This window comes from Culex pipiens, chromosome 3, assembly GCF_016801865.2.
Source record: "Culex pipiens pallens isolate TS chromosome 3, TS_CPP_V2, whole genome shotgun sequence".
Taxonomy (NCBI): domain Eukaryota; kingdom Metazoa; phylum Arthropoda; class Insecta; order Diptera; family Culicidae; genus Culex; species Culex pipiens.
This window is the reverse complement of record NC_068939.1, coordinates 16,744,412-16,762,124: the sequence shown is the minus strand read 5'-3', so window position 1 is coordinate 16,762,124 and position 17,713 is coordinate 16,744,412. Positions and strand designations below refer to the sequence as shown.

Genomic DNA, 17,713 nt, shown 5'->3' with positions numbered 1-17,713 from the left:
TTTTTAGTTTTTTGTTTTTAGTTTTTAGTTTTTAGTTTTTAGTTTTTAGTTTTTAGTTTTTAGTTTTTAGTTTTTAGTTTTTAGTTTTTAGTTTTTAGTTTTTAGTTTTTAGTTTTTAGTTTTTAGTTTTTAGTTTTTAGTTTTTAGTTTTTAGTTTTTAGTTTTTAGTTTTTAGTTTTTAGTTTTTTAGTTTTTAGTTTTTAGTTTTTAGTTTTTAGTTTTTAGTTTTTAGTTTTTAGTTTTTAGTTTTTAGTTTTTAGTTTTTAGTTTTTAGTTTTTAGTTTTTAGTTTTTAGTTTTTAGTTTTTAGTTTTTAGTTTTAGTTTTAGTTTTTAGTTTTGTTTTAGTTTTTAGTTTTTAGTTTTTAGTTTTTAGTTTTTAGTTTTTAGTTTTTAGTTTTTAGTTTTTAGTTTTTAGTTTTTAGTTTTTAGTTTTTAGTTTTTAGTTTTTAGTTTTTAGTTTTTAGTTTTTAGTTTTTAGTTTTTAGTTTTTAGTTTTTAGTTTTTAGTTTTTAGTTTTTAGTTTTTAGTTTTTATTTTTTAGTTTTTAGTTTTTAGTTTTTAGTTTTTTAGTTTTTAGTTTTTAGTTTTTAGTTTTTAGTTTTTAGTTTTTAGTTTTTAGTTTTTAGTTTTTTAGTTTTTAGTTTTTAGTTTTTAGTTTTTAGTTTTTAGTTTTTAGTTTTTAGTTTTTAGTTTTTAGTTTTTAGTTTTTAGTTTTTAGTTTTTAGTTTTTAGTTTTTAGTTTTTAGTTTTTAGTTTTTAGTTTTTTAGTTTTTAGTTTTTAGTTTTTAGTTTTTAGTTTTTTGTTTTTAGTTTTTAGTTTTTAGTTTTTAGTTTTTAGTTTTTAGTTTTTAGTTTTTAGTTTTTAGTTTTTAGTTTTTAGTTTTTAGTTTTTAGTTTTTAGTTTTTAGTTTTTAGTTTTTAGTTTTTAGTTTTTAGTTTTTAGTTTTTAGTTTTTAGTTTTTAGTTTTTAGTTTTTAGTTTTTAGTTTTTAGTTTTTTAGTTTTTAGTTTTTAGTTTTTAGTTTTTAGTTTTTAGATTTCAGAACAAAAAAAAAACAAAACAACAACCATCGGAAACCTTCGGATAATCGAGATAATCAAATCATAAAATTATCTGATTCTAAATCGAGTTCAACACTTTGTGTTAATCCATTTTCCACGCCCAGACATGGTCAACTTCAGTGAATAATTTACTAATAATAATTGCTCTGTTGGACATACCCACAAATACGCTTAAATACACACCATAACCAGAAGCATAAAACTAATGTAACTCATCCATTCCAACTCTTGTTTGAACTAAACTCACAAAAAAGCACTACATTTTTCATTTTTCCAAGCATTTTTCCTTCTCCAACTTACAGACCTAAGCAAGCTGGGGCGTGAACGGAACAAGCTCATTAGACCCCGTCAAACGAGCTGTCATTCGCCACCAGTGTCACCCTGCCATCGTGCCACGTCGGACATGGAAAAACATGCCACGATCGCGGACGATCAGCCCGCGCCAACCAAGGCCGAGCTGAAAAAGCTTCGAAAGCTCGAAAAGCTCCGCGCCAAACGGGCGGCCGCCGACGAGTTGCGGAAGAAGTGCCAGAGGGTATTTACTTTTTTTTTTATCTATTTTTTGAGGTTATATTGGATGCTCGGGATTTTCACAGGATCACTTGAAACGGGAGCAAAACTTTGCCAAGGAGACGGAAGGGCGCGTCTTTCAAGACTGGGAACGGATGTGCTCGGATGTTAGGCTGGCCGACGTGGTGGAGGAGTTGTTGCAGACTAAACAGAATCTGCAGATGGTATTTGATCGGAAGAATCTGTACATTGACAGGACGCTGGAGGAAAGGGATGAAATGGAGGATATTTATTCGAGGAATTTGCAGCGAATCAAGAGGCTGATTGATTGTTATTTGGGTATTGTTTAGAAATTTTTCAAAAACCGTCACAATAATACAATTATTTATGTTTAAGAAATGCATAAATATTTCGTAACAAATTTGGCCAAGGAATACGTTGAAGACCGTGAAGATCGTTTGGATGACTTTCGACAAGAAGTTGCTTTGAAATTAGTATTCACCGGAAAACTAAATCTGCATCAATAAAGAGATAACACTTTTTTTTACATCCGCAGAGTCAGGCCAACGAGTGCGTTGAAAAAATGGAAGGTGCTCTAATCTCGCTTGAGGAAGAGATGAAACAAGGGCTTGTGGACGATCGTGTTGATTTTATCAAGAAAAACGACGATTGCATTAACACGGTGAGTGGGAAAGTTTGAATGTTTAAGATTTTATTTACGGTCTAGATTCGATTATCAAAATGTTTAATTTTAAGAAAATAGTTATGAATAATTAAATTTAAAAAAATAGTGCACATGAATGTTTATTTCAGATTTTTCTTTAAGCTGAAGAAATTCCTTGAAAATACGTCTGAGAAAAATTTAGATTGATCTTTTCTTTTCTGAGGTACGGGCTCTCAAAAAAAGACATCTTCTGAGCTATTGATATGATTTCCGTTTTTTTAAGTCGAAAACCTGGATAAAAAATTATTAAAAATATATTTTTAAAGCAAAATCGAATTTGCATTCAAAAAGCACTACACATTTTAACACTGTTTAAAGTTATAGCTACTTCCTTGGGCATGAGTAAGGACCTCGACGCCGTTAGCAATGTTGGCTTTAAAATAAAATTTCGTGATAATATCACTTCCCCCCCAGCCAATGCTGTTAATCGTTGAATCAACGTCATCGATGTCGATGATCGTTGATTTAAACGTAATCGTAATCGCAGCCATCGTTGATTTAATCGTCAACGTCAACAGACTCGTTGATTTAAACGGCGTTGATCAACGCGTTGATTATCGATAATCAACGAGTTGATCAACGGCGTTCTTTTATAGTTTTCTAGAGTTTTATGAGGAAAGAACGATTTTTTCATAAATGTTTTGATTGGGAAACATTCTCAAATTGATGTGGCATGGTTGTTCGGGGATCTGGGTGTACCAAGAGGACCGAAGTGACCGGATTTTAAACGTAATTTAAGCCCTAGCTAATTGCTGGTCACTTCCATCTCCACTTTGGTTCTCAAGTCCAACCAGGATCTTCTTATGTAAATGACACCGAGAACGGACACTTGAGAACCGAGATATGGTCGGATTTTCACCGGAATTATTGTTCCGGCGGGTTCAGTAAGAGTCTCGCGTGGCTAAATATCGACACAATTTGTTTTTCTATGATACAATACTGAATTGACCACATGACCCATGTTCCAGAACCCAGATTAAGATTGGCCAAGATGTCAAACTTCGTGACAGGCCGGAGTAGCCTACTGTTATTGATCAATGAGTAAACAAAATATTTATGACCTACTGCGATTGGTTTTCGACACCACGCGAAGGATTTTTCTCTTGGGATTCGATCGAAACTCATTGATCACCAACAGTAGGCGTAGGCTACTCCGGTCTGTCACGAAGTTTGACATCTTGGCCAATCTTAATCTGGGTTCTGGAACATGGGTCATGTGGTCAATCCAGTATTGTATCATAGAAAAACAAATTGTGTCGATATTTAGCCACGCGATACTCTTACTGAACCCGCCGGAACAATAATTCCGGTGAAAATCCGACCATATCTCGGTTCCCAATAGTCCGTCCTCGGTGTCATTTACATAAGAAAAATCCTGGTTGGACTTGGGAACCAAAGTGGAGATGAAAGTGACCAGCAATTAGCTAGGGCTTAAATTACGGTTTAAAATCCGGTCACTTCGGTCCTCTTGGTACACCCGGATCCCCGAACAACCATGCCACATCAATTTGAGAATGTTTCCCAATCAAAACATTTATGAAAAATCGTTCTTTCCTAATAAAACTCTAGGAAACTATAAAAGAACGCCGTTGATCAACTCGTTGATTATCGATAATCAACGCGTTGATCAACGCCGTTTAAATCAACGAGTCCGTTGACGTTGACGATTAAATCAACGATGGCTGCGATTACGATTACGTTTAAATCAACGATCATCGACATCGATGATATAAACGCCGTTGATTTCAACGATTAACAGCATTGCCCCCAGCCAACATTTTTGCCATGCGAAGCGGGCCTCGACGCTGTGTCTAGGTTTAATTCCTAGCTAGGAGCCATCAGTGTCTTAAGAGGTGGTCCCAAGGCCGAGTAGGAGTTCATGAAGCAAATTAGTCGTCTCCCACCCCTTTTAAATTGAAAAATGAACTCTGAAACCAGCGCTTACTCACAACAGAAACAGAGGCCTCTTCTAGGCATTGTAGGATAGAATAGATTTTGAAATTTATTTAAAAAATGTTACGTGCATAAATTTTAAACTTCCATTTAAGTAATAATACAAAGCATTTTGATATGTCAAAATTTCCATAGAGTCTCGATCAATCAATAATGAAATGATATCGGACAAAATTCGTTAATCTGTTGAACTAACGGTTTTCGGATTATGGTTGTATCGACCATTGTTGCGAATCGAGGATCTACTGGAGGTTTGACGATCAAATAGAGCCTAACATTTCAAAAGGGCACATGGGTTTTGTAAACAGGAGTGTATCTCTCCCACTCAAATAACAGTTTACAAAAGGTATGATAGGGATACGCTCCTGTTTGCAAAGCTTGTGTGTCCTAATAAAATGGAAGGCACGAAATAGTCGTCTTAACGACGAGTGTTCAACTTGTAAAATATGAACAGTTGATTTATGGTTTTTTGTTTGGGCCGGCAAGACAGGTTTAAAAATTAGGTATAGGAATGTTTGGCTTTGTAATTACAATTTTTGGGATTTGAGATTCAAGTTACTTTTAGACAGTTCAGTTAAGGTTATTTATTCAAGTTAGTTAGTTTTCCATAATAAAGAATTGGATCTAAATGATTAGTTAAATTGGTCCAAGTGTTCTATTTAAGTGGCAGATCTGCTTCTAGTTGTAATGTAGGACAAGAATACTGACGGACGCGACAGGACGTAGCCCAGAAAAAGGCCTCAAGATTTGTATTCCCTAGACAAGTTAGTTTTCATCCATCGTTTTTTTTATTTTCCTTTAAGTTTGATATACATGTTAGGTTTCCTTTGTATCAATCTCCGTTTAGTAACATTTTCTTATTTAATTAAATAATAATTTAATTTCCTCCGGGCCTTTTTATTTTGAATCAAAATTTAAGATTTTCATTATTCAGTGTTAAACTCAGATTACCGTAACTGCTCAAGTCATCCAAGTTCTTACTACTCACACCCACACTAATTTTCTTTCACCTTCCCCCTCCCGATCCCCTATATCTTCCGGTGGTGTTCATTTTGAATGCAATACTAGTTCGGCCACTACCCTTTTTTCCACAAGAAACCGGACTTGGACTGACTTGAGGCCGCGTCCCCCACCTTGCTCCGTAAAACGAAAACGAAAACGAAAAAGCACTACACATTTTAACACTGTTTAAAGTTATAGCTACTTTTAGGTATACATTTTCGATTTCTTTTTGTTATTTTGCATTTTAAAAATACTTTTTTAAAGGTAATTCATCATTTTAAAAACTATATTTCCTACAATTTTCTTTCTGCTCCTTTGAAAATCGGGCGATTACCTAGTTTCTGAGATACAGCTAGACAAAAAAAATCGTTTCGATTAAAATTATTTTTCTAAGTGTCACCTAATGAACCTGTAATTTACAACTAGCGATGGTTCGGAAACAATTGGTCCGATTTTGAATGTAAAAAAATGAAACTTTTGTAAAATTTTCTGATCATTTCATTAAAAAAAATCAATATTATAAATTCAAGCTCTACTTTGGAAAAGGTTTAAAATAGATTAGGGGCAGGGGGGGCAGAATGGACCAGGGGGGCAGAATGGGCCACCCTTGGTTTTGGGCTTTAGAATGGATTTAGACCAACTGTAAGGCAAGGGTCTTGTAAAGAACGTCAAATAACATTACCATACTCAAAACGACGTTTGAATTAATTGTATTTTTCGAATTATGAGCAAAAATGTAAGTTTGTTGACAAAATCACGCCAATGTTGTTTATTTCGAGGTTTTCAAATAAGCTTTCTAGAAAGTTGGATTGTTTGAAAAAGTCTGTTCAATGCTTATAATGTTACCAGATGTTACTAAACAACAACGAAACCTTCAAATCATTTAGAGGCTTGGTGGTGGAAGTGTTAAATTAAAATCTACTTGGGGGCAGAATGGACCACCCTTTTACTGCCTTATAAAAACAACCAAAAGTTAAGAAATTTGAGCTAAATTGATTATTTCTCCACTGGCAGCTTCACAAATCACGTTTAATGCAACATTAGTTGATTTTTTAGTTGTTTTGATGCTTATTTGTAAAAATAGTGTCTTATTACAACATGTTAACACTATTTTCAAAAATTGTTGTTTTGGTAACACGGGTCCCCCACAGACCGTTATTATAAATAAAAAATTTCCACCCAAACCAATGATTGGACATGGTTCCTGGGACCATTCTGCACCTCTGGGCCAAGTTTCAAAATATTTGCCGGCAGAAATTTCGAATACGGTCAGTTTTAGTGTTTCGAGTAGTGTCACCCTTTGGCTCAAAGTCACCCCATTTTAAGTTATTTTTGTGCTATCTAGTTTTCCTTAACTTTAAATTCCTTGATGTAGGAGTTTTTTTTTAATATTAAGGTATAAACTTGTAAATAATATACTTAAGTCACTTAACTTTGGCTTAATCCGGCTAAGTCAGTGCTGTAAATCGTTTTTATATAATTCTGCTACATGTTAATACAATTTAAAACCATGACCAGTAATGTTTTGGAGTTAAAACATTGAAACTTTGATCTTTTCCTACGCATTTTACATGTGATTTCCCCTTAATTTCTACTCGATACACTAAAACTGGCCGTATTCGAAATTTCTGCCGGCAAATATTTTGAAACTCGGCCCAGAGGTGCAGAATGGTCCCAGGAACCATGCCCAATCATTGGTTTGGGTGGAATTTTTTTTATTTATAATAACGGTCTGTGGGGGACCCGTGGGTAAGCGACTATTTTCATAAAAGTGGTCTAACTTCATGGAAACTATGTTAGAAAGGTCCCTAAAGTCATTTCTTATCTCCCTTCAACGTTGTATTAGACGAAATGGCTTGTTTTCTAAGGTGGCCCATTCTGCCCCGCACTCTGGAAATGTAGTCGAAAAAACCTTTTTTTTTAAAGTTGCCCAAAAATAGTTATAAGCTAAAAATTTTCATCAACCAAGTATACAACATTGAAGGGAACATCCCAAAGCATAAGCCTACTACACTGGATTCATAAATTTGTATGTTTTTATGGTTTTCGGTACATTTTACTTAGGCAGACCATTCTGCCCCCCCCCCCCCCTGTCCCTTTATTCCTAATTTCATATTTTCGATATTTTCTTAAAAGCACGATATTTTCGAAAAATATATTTTTATATCTCCTAAACAGATTTTGCTCCATCACGCACTATGACAATGAAGATGTGTTTTTAGTTCCCCAAAACATATCCAGAGGTTTTTTTTGAATAGGTCCTATAAACATATGAAACACAATAGCTTATCGGACCTTTAAAAAAAAAAAGGTAGATATAAAAAAGTCTCGAAAATTGAAAAAAACATTTTTTGGGAATTTAACTTTAAGTGATAAAAAGCAAAAACAAATCTTATTTTTTCAGTGAAACTATTTTTCCTTAAAATCCTAATAACAAACTTTGCCGAAGACACCAAATCGATCAGAAAATACATTCTCAAGGTACAGAATTTCATACATCAACAGCTCCCAAAATTGTATGAAGACTTTGCTGAAATTGCTGAAAAATTTGCAAAATCCTAGAAATCTACTCAAAGATTTCTTAAAAAGTGCTCATGTAGTTTATGGATGGTTCTGCAAGGGATATTCGGTGAAATTGAAGATTTTTCCTCAAAATATATTCAATATCGTATATCTTGATAACGGAAAACTTTTTTCCAAAATTTAATTTACCAATCTCAAATAGCAAATGTAACATTTTTGTTTTGCCTGAATTTATTTATTTCTACAAATAAATTTTGTTACTTCAAATTTAAACTAATCCATTTTGAAACCAATTTTAGATCATAAAACATTAAGAAAAAAATTGGGCTGGAAGTTTGACTTGTTTTATGTGAGTTCGCCAATGTTTTTTTAAAAATGTATATTTTTAGGGGTCAACTTTGGCTGTGTTTTTTTAAACTAACATTTCCTATATTTTAAGTAAAAATAAGTATGCAGTAATTTTTGTAGTGTCTCAGACTTTGCCTCTACTCATTTTTTTAACAATGTTGATGATAATGGTGCTTTTCTATAGCAGAAAATGTGAAAAACAATTAAACAATTTAAAAAGTGACTGTTAGAACATAAAAAAATTAGAATGGCAAAAAGTAATGATAGGAGGTGGTAAATTACTACCAAAAACAAATATAAACTAAACAAGATAAATGCAACCAAAAATACTAAAAATAAAACATGAAAAACATTAAACAAGTATAGTTTTTTGTAGAACAAAAGTTGCTCAAAATGACCTCTTGAACACGGAAAAAATAAATATTTTCGAAAAAAAAATTTGGGCAGTAGAGGGTTAATTTAACTCCAAGACAAAATTCATGTCCGTACCTCTCTTTGGCTTAAAAATGCCAATAATATTCTTAACATATTTTTTGCTGATGAAAATTTAGAAATACGGACTTCAGTAATAAATCCCTGATTAAAAATTTGATACTTTATTTAGACTTTAACATTTTTTCTGAATATTTTAACCAATACGTAAAGCTTGGCCTAAGACACCAAATCGATTAGAAAATGTCTTATTACAAGTCTGTTTGTATGGATAACTGCCAAAATTGTATGGATATTTGTTTGTGACAACAAATCATGCAAAATGGCTTCTTTGGTCAAAGGGAATCCTCCTGGAATATTTGGGCCAAATAGAAAAAAAACAACAATTAAAATCTAATATAAAAAGCTGTAAAAAATATTGTGAAGAGTCCCGTTGAAATGTTTGTTTACCTATTAAAATTATCAATTTAAGATTTGAGACATCATTAATTTTAGGCTGTTACTAATATTTTTTTATGTTTTTGAAATTGGCTTCAAAACCAAGTAACAACTATTTCTTAACACAAATAAAATTTTATTTTTCCAGCACATCGAACGCCGCGATCGTCTCCGCGACCGTAAAACCGTCCAGCTGGAAGCTCTCCACGGCGTCATCCAAACCGTGGCCCAGGAATACTTCACCAAGATCCTCCACCCGGAAAAGGAGAAAGCATTCCGAAACCTGTACGAAGTGGACCTCGTCTCGGGCAGAATCATCGAGTCGAACCGCGCCAAAATTCGCGAACTCAACGGCTCGATCAAACTGTTGAACAAACGGATCATCCAGGTTGAGGTGGCCGGCACGCGCAAGATCATCACGAAACGGCTGCTCAAGCGGAACCTCGAGAATGACATCGATACGCACAAGCGGGAGATGAAAAAGTTAGAGGTGCAGCACATGGAGCGTATGAAAGCGTTGGCCGGGGAGGTGTTCCACGTGCAAAAACACCTGAATCGGCTGGTGGAACGTGGGAGGCAGATATTAAGGTTGGCTCAGACTTGCGCCAAGTTGGAGTGCGTTGATGATCGTGATTACTTTAAGAAGCGGATCGATCAAGGGCATGTGGGGGACGCGGGGCAGGCCGCGGAGTTTGAGTTCTTTTTCGACAAGATCAATCGGGTGACGGCCATTAATGTACTGCTGAGGGAGGAAAGGGACAAGCTGGCGAGGGAAAATGCCGAGTTGCAACGGCAGTTTAAACAGTTTTGCCAGGTGACTGGCGGTGGACCTGAAGCAAATTTGGACGCGTTGAAGCCGGCGGTGAGGGGGGTTGAGTGATTGATCTATAATTTGGAGGTTTTGAATGTTGGGTCAAGGTCTATTCTAATAAATTAAACGTTTTACGATCATTCCGTGACTTTATTTTTCCTCTCTCGAACTTCAATCGACCACGGCTGCAGTTCGCCGGAACTCCACACCCAGTAGACGATCGTTCCAACGACGTAGATCCCCGCCGCTATGTAAAACACCAACCTCCACTCATCTTCCCCGTTGTTGGTCGTAATGTATCCACTGACGATCGGACTGATAACTCCGGCAAAGGTAGCAAACCCGTTGGAGATCCCCATCAGAACTCCGGCACTCTTGGGCGACAGATCCAGCGGGTTCACCAGGTAACCGGTCCAGGCGACGCCCCCGAATCCGACGGCGATCGTCACGCAGGTGATTGTGGGCAGTGGACTCAGTGCAAGAGCACCGACCAGCATGCAAATAAGCTGGACCAAGAAGCCACCGCAGGTAAAGTACTTCCGGACCTGGGAGGTCGTCAAGTAGTTGCGGATCTGTAGCCAATCGGCTACGTAGCCGGAGGAACTGAGGAGGATGCCCATGGCCAGGTAGGGTAGTGCTGAGAGCAGTCCGGATTGTTTGAGGTCAAAGTTGAGAACGGCTGGAATGAGACTTAAAATTGTAGAAATCATATTGTAGATCACAATGACATACTTTTCAGGAACGTCGGTAATCCGGTAAGAAGCGTGTAATAACCCCAGTCTTCAGTGAAACTTGCAATTGACATTGAGATTACGGCTTTTGACGTGAACATCTCCCTCCAAGGATGTTGAACTTTATCCGTAGCTGCTTCGGTAGTGTCTAACGTCTGCAAAATGAACTTCTTTTCTCCATGGGTAATTCGATAATCATCTTCCGGTGACCTTCGAATGATCGCGATCCAAGCGATGTACCAACCACAAGCTACAACCCCAAAAAAGTAGAAAACCCACTCCCAGCCCCAACGATCCGCTATGAATCCACTCAGAGGCATCGTCGCCACCGTTCCGGCAAACGCTCCAGTAAATGCGATCGTAGACATTCGCGATCGTTCGCTGGGCGGTGCCCAGCAGGACCATATGGCATGCCCGCAGGGAAAGGTCACCCCTTCTAGCATACCTTCCAGTATCCGGATTACAATCAACCATCCAACACCTGCGGTAGCGGCCACTGGCGTTAGCAGCGTTAGTAGGGCCGTCCCACCGATTCCAACTCCGAAGACCTGCAAGTCATACGATGGTACTCTTCTCTGAACAGATCAGCTCTGACTTACATTTGTACCACCGAACCGATTCGACAAGTACCCTCCGAGCACCTGCGTTAGCAGGTAGCCGTAGAAGAACGAACTCAGCACGTAACCCTGAACGCTGGAGCTCCAGTCAAACTCCGGTTGGTAGCTCACTGTACCGTTGCTCAGTACGATCAGCCGAGGTTCGGTCATCGCCACGATCGCTACACTCAGGTTGACCCGCAGCGAGTACACGTTAAAGTACCCCAGAAAGGTCATCAGGACCACCATGTAGCGGCGTCGCTTCCAGAACATCCACAGGGGTGACGCGATTCCATCGCTGCAAGAGAGGAAACAGCTTGAGTAGTTTAAGATCCGACGGGGTCGCCAAACCTTAGTTTGTCACATTCGGCGGCGTCCATCGCTATGCGGAGACTGAGCGCGACAACGACCTTGTACGAGAAGTGTCTGAGGTGACAGAAGAGCAAACAGTAGCGCGACTTTATGGTCGTGGTTATCTCCGTCGCGAAAATAGACTGTTGTTTAGGTGATACGGGAGTAAAACGATCTGGTGTAATCTTGAACGCTTGCTTTATTCTCGTACCCTTGTTTTTCCCTCCGTTCCTGCATCTCAATGGACCACGGCTGTAGCTCACCGGAAGCGCAGAACCAGTAGACCACCACCCCGAACAGGTAGATCCCGGACAAGATGTAGAACACCGTGGTCCACTCTTCTCCGGTGTGATTCTTGGTGAGATATCCCGTCACAATGGGGGACACGATTCCTCCGACGGTTCCCAGAGAGTTGGACATTCCGGCGAGCAGTCCGGCACTTTTCGGCGACAGATCGAGCTGGTTTACGGCGTATCCGGACCACGCGAACGCACCCATCGCGATCGCGATCGTGATGCAAGCTACCGTGGGTACGGTATCCAGCAGGAGTACACCCGTGACCATGAAGATGGCTTGGGTGAGGAAGGACCCACATGTGAAGTTCCGCCGGACTTGGGTGGTCGTGAGGATTCCCTTGTTCTGGAACCAATCGGCAAGGTATCCGGCGAGGCTGAGCGTTAAGGCCATGGCAAAGTACGGGATCGCTGCGACAAAACCGGAGGTTTGGACGGAGAACTTGAAGGCGTCCTTCAGGAAGGATGGCAACTGCGTTAGCATGTTGTAGAAGCCCCAGTTTTGGCAGAAGTTGGCAATGATTATGGCGTAGACGGCTTTCGACGTTAGGATACCCTTCCAGGGATGCTTGATCTTTTGGTGACCTTCAACGCATCCCAAACTTTGAAGAATGAATTTCTTCTCCATCGGTGTAATGAAGCGATCCTCCTCCGGGGACTTCCGTATAAACAGGAACCACGCCACAAACCAAACAAAACTGCACACTCCAAAGATGTAGAAGACGCCCTCCCATCTCCAAGCGCTTGCAATGACCCCGCTGAGAAGCATCGCCAAGATGGTCCCCACGAATACCCCTGCAAACGCCAGCAGAACCATGCGGGATCGCTCACTGGGAGGTGCCCAGCGTGACCACACGGTGTGCATGCACGGGTTGATCACGCCCTGGGACATTCCCTGAAGTATCCGGGTAGCGATGAGGTAACCGACGCCAGCGCGAGCTGCCAGAGGTGTCAGCAGGGCTAGGACGGAAGTCACTCCTATTCCGGTGCCGATCATCTGTGGGTTAGAGGGTGATCAAACTTGGTGACCTTGCAAGTTGAACTCACTTACATTTGTCGCTCCAAACTTGTTCGCGAGGATCCCGGCCGGTAGATGCGCTACGAGGTATCCGTAAAAGAATGAACTCAGAACGTAGCCTTGAACCGTTGAGCTCCAATCGAACTCCTGGATCTGAATCACGCTGCCATCCGGCTGCACCACCGTCCTATTTTCGGTCATCGCCACGATCGCTACGCTGAGATTCGCCCGCGTCGTGTACATGTTTAGGAAGCCGAGAAACGCCATCAGGACCACGACGTACCGGCGTCGCTTCCAGAACATCCACAGCGGGGCGTCGATTCCATCGCTCAGTCTACTGCTTTCGGAGGCGTCCATCCTTTCGAGAGAGTCGTGCCAGCTTTACTGAAGCAGGTGAACAGCTGAGCCCGGTGCGAATATCTGCGTTATCAGCTAACGCTTGCCATGATAACCGGGCCCAAATTTGAACGATTCGTCGTAGTGTGACCGGGATTGTCATATCAAAGGAAAACAATTGCCTCGCTAATCTTCAACGCTTGCTTTATTTTCGTAACCCTTGCGTTCCCGCGTCCGCCGTTCCTGCATCTCGATGGACCAGGCCTGCAGCTCGCCGGACGCCCAGAACCAGTACACCACGAAACCGACCATGTGAATCGCGGACGCAACGTAGAACACCATCTTCCACTCCTCACCGGTTTTGTTCGGCGTGAGGTAGCCGGTCAAGATGGGCGATCCGATGCCCGCGGCGGTTCCAAACGAGTTGGACAGTCCCATCATGACGCCGGCACTCTTGGGCGACAGGTCCAGATGGTTGACGGCGTAGCCGGTCAACGCAAACGCTCCCATCGTGATGGCAATGGTGATGCAAATGATCGTTGGTATGGTGTCTAGGAGAATGGCGCCGGTCGTTAGGAAGACCGCCTGGCTGATGAAGGATAGACAGTTGAAGTTACGACGCACCTGGGTTGTGGTCATGATGCCCTTGATCTGGAACCAGTCGGCGAGGTAACCGGCTACGCCGAGCATGATGGACATGGTGAGGTACGGCAGGGCGGCTATAATTCCGGACGATTGGGTCTCGAAGTGAAGGGCGTCTGTGGATAAGAGATCGTTAGGGTTGATACTGAGAGTTGTTCAAGTGATCACACCTTTTAAGAACGTCGGTAACAAAGTCAACATGTTGTAGAATCCCCAATTGTTGCAGAAGTTTGCCGTTACACATGCTATCACAGCGGACGAGCTAAGAATGCTCTTCCAGGGATGCTTCACCTTCTCCACAGGACCTTCAGTGTTCCCAAGACTCTGCATGATGAACTCCTTCTCCTTAACTGTGATGAAACGATCTTCTTGAGGTGTCCTCCTGATCATTACAGCCCACGCGATGTACCACAAGCAACCAACCGCTCCAAACGCGTAGAATATGCTCTCCCAACTGAGCGCCTCGGCTAAGATTCCACTCACGAGATTGGACACGATCGTGCCGACGTAGATTCCCGCAAACGATAGCATCACCATGCGCGATCGCTCACACGGAGGTGCCCACTTCGCGAAAACTTCGTGCATCACTGGGAAGGACACCCCTTGGAACATTCCCTGCAGAACCCGGATAGCTATGACCCAGCCGGCTCCACCGTACGAAGCTAGTGGCGTTAGCAGAGCCAAAATCGAGGTACCCGCTACACCCGTACCGAACATCTGCAAAATAACTCCTATAAGAACGATTCTACCAACTCAAACAAACTCACATTCGTTGCTCCAAGCCGGGCCGCCAACATCCCACCGGGAATCTGCGTCACCAGATATCCGTAGAAGAACGAACTCAACACGTACCCCTGCACGCTGGAGCTCCAATCAAAGTCCCGCTCCTAAAAAAGCCGATCAAGATCATCAACCCAAACATCACCTCACCCGCGAACCTACAAACGCAACGCTCCCGTCCTCCCCCACCACGGTCCGATTCTCCGTCATCGCCACGATGGCAACGCTCAGGTTGACCCGCGTCAGGTACAGGTTCATGAAGCCCAGAAAGGCCATCACCACGACCACGTAGCGGCGCCGCTTCCAGAACATCCACAGCGGGGCGTCGATCCCATCGCTCAGCTTGCTACTCGCCACGGCGTCCATTGGAGGTTTGAACTGGTCGCGGGAATCTCCCAGACCGGACTAAGGTGGTGTCGAAGCGGTGCTGCGATGCCGCTGCAGAAGCTCTGTCTTGTTATCATATTGTGATGCTATTAGAGATGGGCACTCGAAAGCTGACGGGAATTATCATTTATTGTATGTTTGGGGGAGATTGCCGGCATGCCGGTGGGTAGTGAAAGGAGATAGTGACGAGTTCATCTGAGAAACTTCTTTATTGTTTGATTACAAATTAGTAGAAAAATCGTTGATGGAAGAGCTTTCAGCATCTTGGATTTGACGTTTGTCCTGCTCACGCGGTTGAAGTTCTCCAGAAGCCAATATCCAGTATACAAAGCAGCCAACCAGGAAGATTCCAGCTGTAATTAGGAATAGCACGTTCCATTCATCAACCGTACTGTTTGGAGTAAGAAGCCCAGTGACCAAAGGTGACGTGATATCCGCTATGGTTCCAACCGTTCCCACCAACCCCATCATAACTCCCGCGCTACTCGGTGACAAATCCAGCAGGTTTACGATGTAGCCGGCCCAACCCAGGGCTCGCATGGCAACGGCCAACGACATCAGGATTGAGGTCTGAATTGCGTTCAAAACCAGCGCTCCGGCTAGCATGAAGATCACCTGAGCTATGAACGCGGCACAGGTGAAGTTCCGTCGCACTTGGGTGGTCGTACACAGTCCCGTGAGTCGATCAGCTTGAGAACCAGCAATCTTCAGCGCAATTGTCGTTGCCAGGTACGGAAGTGTTGAAATGAAGGCCGATGGAGCAACCTCGTAGTTGAAGTTCTCTGCAAAACGAAACTTGATCATGGATTGATTTGAAGACTGATTACAGTGTATACCTTTCAAAAACGATGGTAGTTTGGCTAGAATAGTGTTGGAACCCCAGATCTGACAGAAATTGGCAACTGCACAAGCGAAAACGGCTGGAGAAGTGAGAATCTCTTTCCAGGGATGTTTTGATTGACCTTCTACATCATCCAAGCTTTGCAAAATGAACTCCTTTTCAGCTTGACTAATATATTGATCTTTTTCTGGACGATCTTTGATTGTTCTAGCCCAAAAGAAGCACCAAATGCATCCAAAAATCCCAAATATATAGAATACACTTTCCCAGCTCACGAATTCAACCAAGAGGTCACCCAAGCACAGCGCATTCACCGTTCCCATCTGGATTCCGTCGAGTGCTGTCAGTACCAAATGCGCGCGTTCACTGCGAGGTGCCCAGCGGGTCCATAGTTCGTGCAGGCAGGAGAATACGACGCCCTGAAACGTTCCCTGCAATATCCGGATTGCTATGAGCCATCCGACTCCACCGTAAGATGCTAGGGGTGTCAACAGGGTCAGAACGGAGCTTCCAGCTATGCTGGTGGCGATCATCTGGAAGTTTGGTATAATCATGAATAAATTACTCAGCTCGATAATTTTGAAGTTGGTAACAGTAAACGCTTCAGTTTCGTCAAGGTAAGATAGATTTGGGCTCCCTGAACCCGCTTCAATCGTCAGAATTGAATTTCAGTGAATTTTCTGCGAAGGAGTAAAGTTGTAAATTTCGGGTATAAATGCTATGAAATCATTCTAAGAAACCAGGCGCCTCCATTGAATTTATCATTGTCAGATGAAGCCATGGAGGCGTCTCGAAATTTACAACTTTATTATTTCGCAAGAAATTCACTAAAATTCATTTTTGTCGATTGCAGCGTATTTAGGAAGCCCAAATCTATCATACCTTGCCGAAACTGAAGCGTTTACTGACATCAACTAAAAGAAACAAGTTGTGATACTTCCAACTTACTTTTGTTGAACCCAACTTGGGAGCTAGAACACCTCCAATAATTTGCGTCAAAAGGTACCCAAACAAATACGAACTGACTAGATAATTTTTCATCCTAAGCCACTCTTCGTTGCCTTGTTCCTTAGTTATACTCGCCAGCGTTACATTGAAGCTCAGCTGGTTCAAATACATAAACTGTACTCCCAGGCAGGCCATCATCGCTACCACGGTGCGTCGTCGCTTCCAGAACTTCCACATTGGCGCAGCAATTCCATCACTTGGAAGAGAGTCGATTTAAACTTTGTATTCTACGTAGGGTTAAATCTTACCTGAGCGGTTCTTGCTTTTTCAGGTCCATCCAAGTTCCGTTCGCAAGCTTTGTTAGGTTTACAAACAAACCTTCAGGAAATGCAGAGCCAGAGATCCAACCGAGCAACTATCAGAACTGGAAGTGGCTCAACAATCAGGGTGCGATTCACTACTGTTTTTTTTTTATCTTATATCAACATTTCGACGCTGTCGTGCTATCATGTCACACGTCTCTTTTTGACGTTCCGAGAAAAACGCGTTTTAATGTTGGACCTTGAATAAAAAAAAAACGAGAGCACGAAATGTAAACAAAAACAAACACGTTTTGTTTAATTGGGTTTCATTTCTGGAGTCCCGAGTTATAATTACAAATGTTTACGGTAGTCGGACTTGTACGTATGTCAAACGCGTTCTGACCTTAGATCCCTTTGGCCAGTTGCGCGCACTTACATCAATTCACTTTTCAATTGGGCGAAACTTCAGATGTAAACAAGCAGCCTATCCCTTTCTTACTCAGTGTGAACTGTCACAAGAGCAAGGTTTCGCCCTACTGATAAGTTAATACGGAATTATCAGGGTGTGTCAAGATAGCACGACAAGATTGAAACTTTTTTCAAAAGAAGAGTGACAATAATGCACGGAGTTTTTTTTTCGGTTTTTATTGAATATCTCAGAATTGGAATCGAATTTTGAAAATCT

General features: G+C 41.4%; 5 protein-coding genes across 5 annotated transcripts; 1 reads left to right on the top strand and 4 right to left on the bottom strand.

Annotated features, from left to right (window-relative positions):
- Window positions 1-1,382: 1,382 nt before the first annotated feature.
- On the top strand, window positions 1,383-9,963 carry LOC120413472 (dynein regulatory complex subunit 2-like). The gene is made up of 5 exons (XM_039574309.2): window positions 1,383-1,597; window positions 1,659-1,911; window positions 1,969-2,066; window positions 2,129-2,254; window positions 9,141-9,963. The coding sequence occupies exons 1-5, from the start codon at window positions 1,466-1,468 to the stop codon at window positions 9,870-9,872; spliced, it is 1,341 nt and encodes a 446-aa protein (XP_039430243.1). The 5' UTR covers window positions 1,383-1,465; the 3' UTR covers window positions 9,873-9,963.
- LOC120413470 (sialin-like) lies at window positions 9,891-11,631 on the bottom strand. The gene is made up of 4 exons (XM_039574307.2): window positions 11,482-11,631; window positions 11,134-11,428; window positions 10,536-11,082; window positions 9,891-10,482 (listed from the first exon to the last, which is right to left on the bottom strand). The coding sequence occupies exons 1-4, from the start codon at window positions 11,508-11,510 to the stop codon at window positions 9,941-9,943; spliced, it is 1,413 nt and encodes a 470-aa protein (XP_039430241.1). The 5' UTR covers window positions 11,511-11,631; the 3' UTR covers window positions 9,891-9,940.
- LOC120413467 (vesicular glutamate transporter 1-like) lies at window positions 11,539-13,231 on the bottom strand. The gene is made up of 2 exons (XM_039574305.2): window positions 12,826-13,231; window positions 11,539-12,771 (listed from the first exon to the last, which is right to left on the bottom strand). Exons 1-2 carry the CDS (start codon window positions 13,147-13,149, stop codon window positions 11,632-11,634), a joined length of 1,464 nt encoding a protein of 487 aa, XP_039430239.1. The 5' UTR covers window positions 13,150-13,231; the 3' UTR covers window positions 11,539-11,631.
- Window positions 13,181-15,065, bottom strand: LOC120413468 (sialin-like). The gene is made up of 4 exons (XM_039574306.2): window positions 14,713-15,065; window positions 14,538-14,657; window positions 13,941-14,487; window positions 13,181-13,886 (listed from the first exon to the last, which is right to left on the bottom strand). Exons 1-4 carry the CDS (start codon window positions 14,914-14,916, stop codon window positions 13,315-13,317), a joined length of 1,443 nt encoding a protein of 480 aa, XP_039430240.1. The 5' UTR covers window positions 14,917-15,065; the 3' UTR covers window positions 13,181-13,314.
- On the bottom strand, window positions 15,019-17,270 carry LOC120413471 (sialin-like). Its single transcript, XM_039574308.2, has 4 exons — window positions 17,035-17,270; window positions 16,727-16,982; window positions 15,774-16,311; window positions 15,019-15,719 (listed from the first exon to the last, which is right to left on the bottom strand). The coding sequence occupies exons 1-4, from the start codon at window positions 17,061-17,063 to the stop codon at window positions 15,157-15,159; spliced, it is 1,386 nt and encodes a 461-aa protein (XP_039430242.1). The 5' UTR covers window positions 17,064-17,270; the 3' UTR covers window positions 15,019-15,156.
- Between the last annotated feature and the right edge of the window lie 443 nt (window positions 17,271-17,713).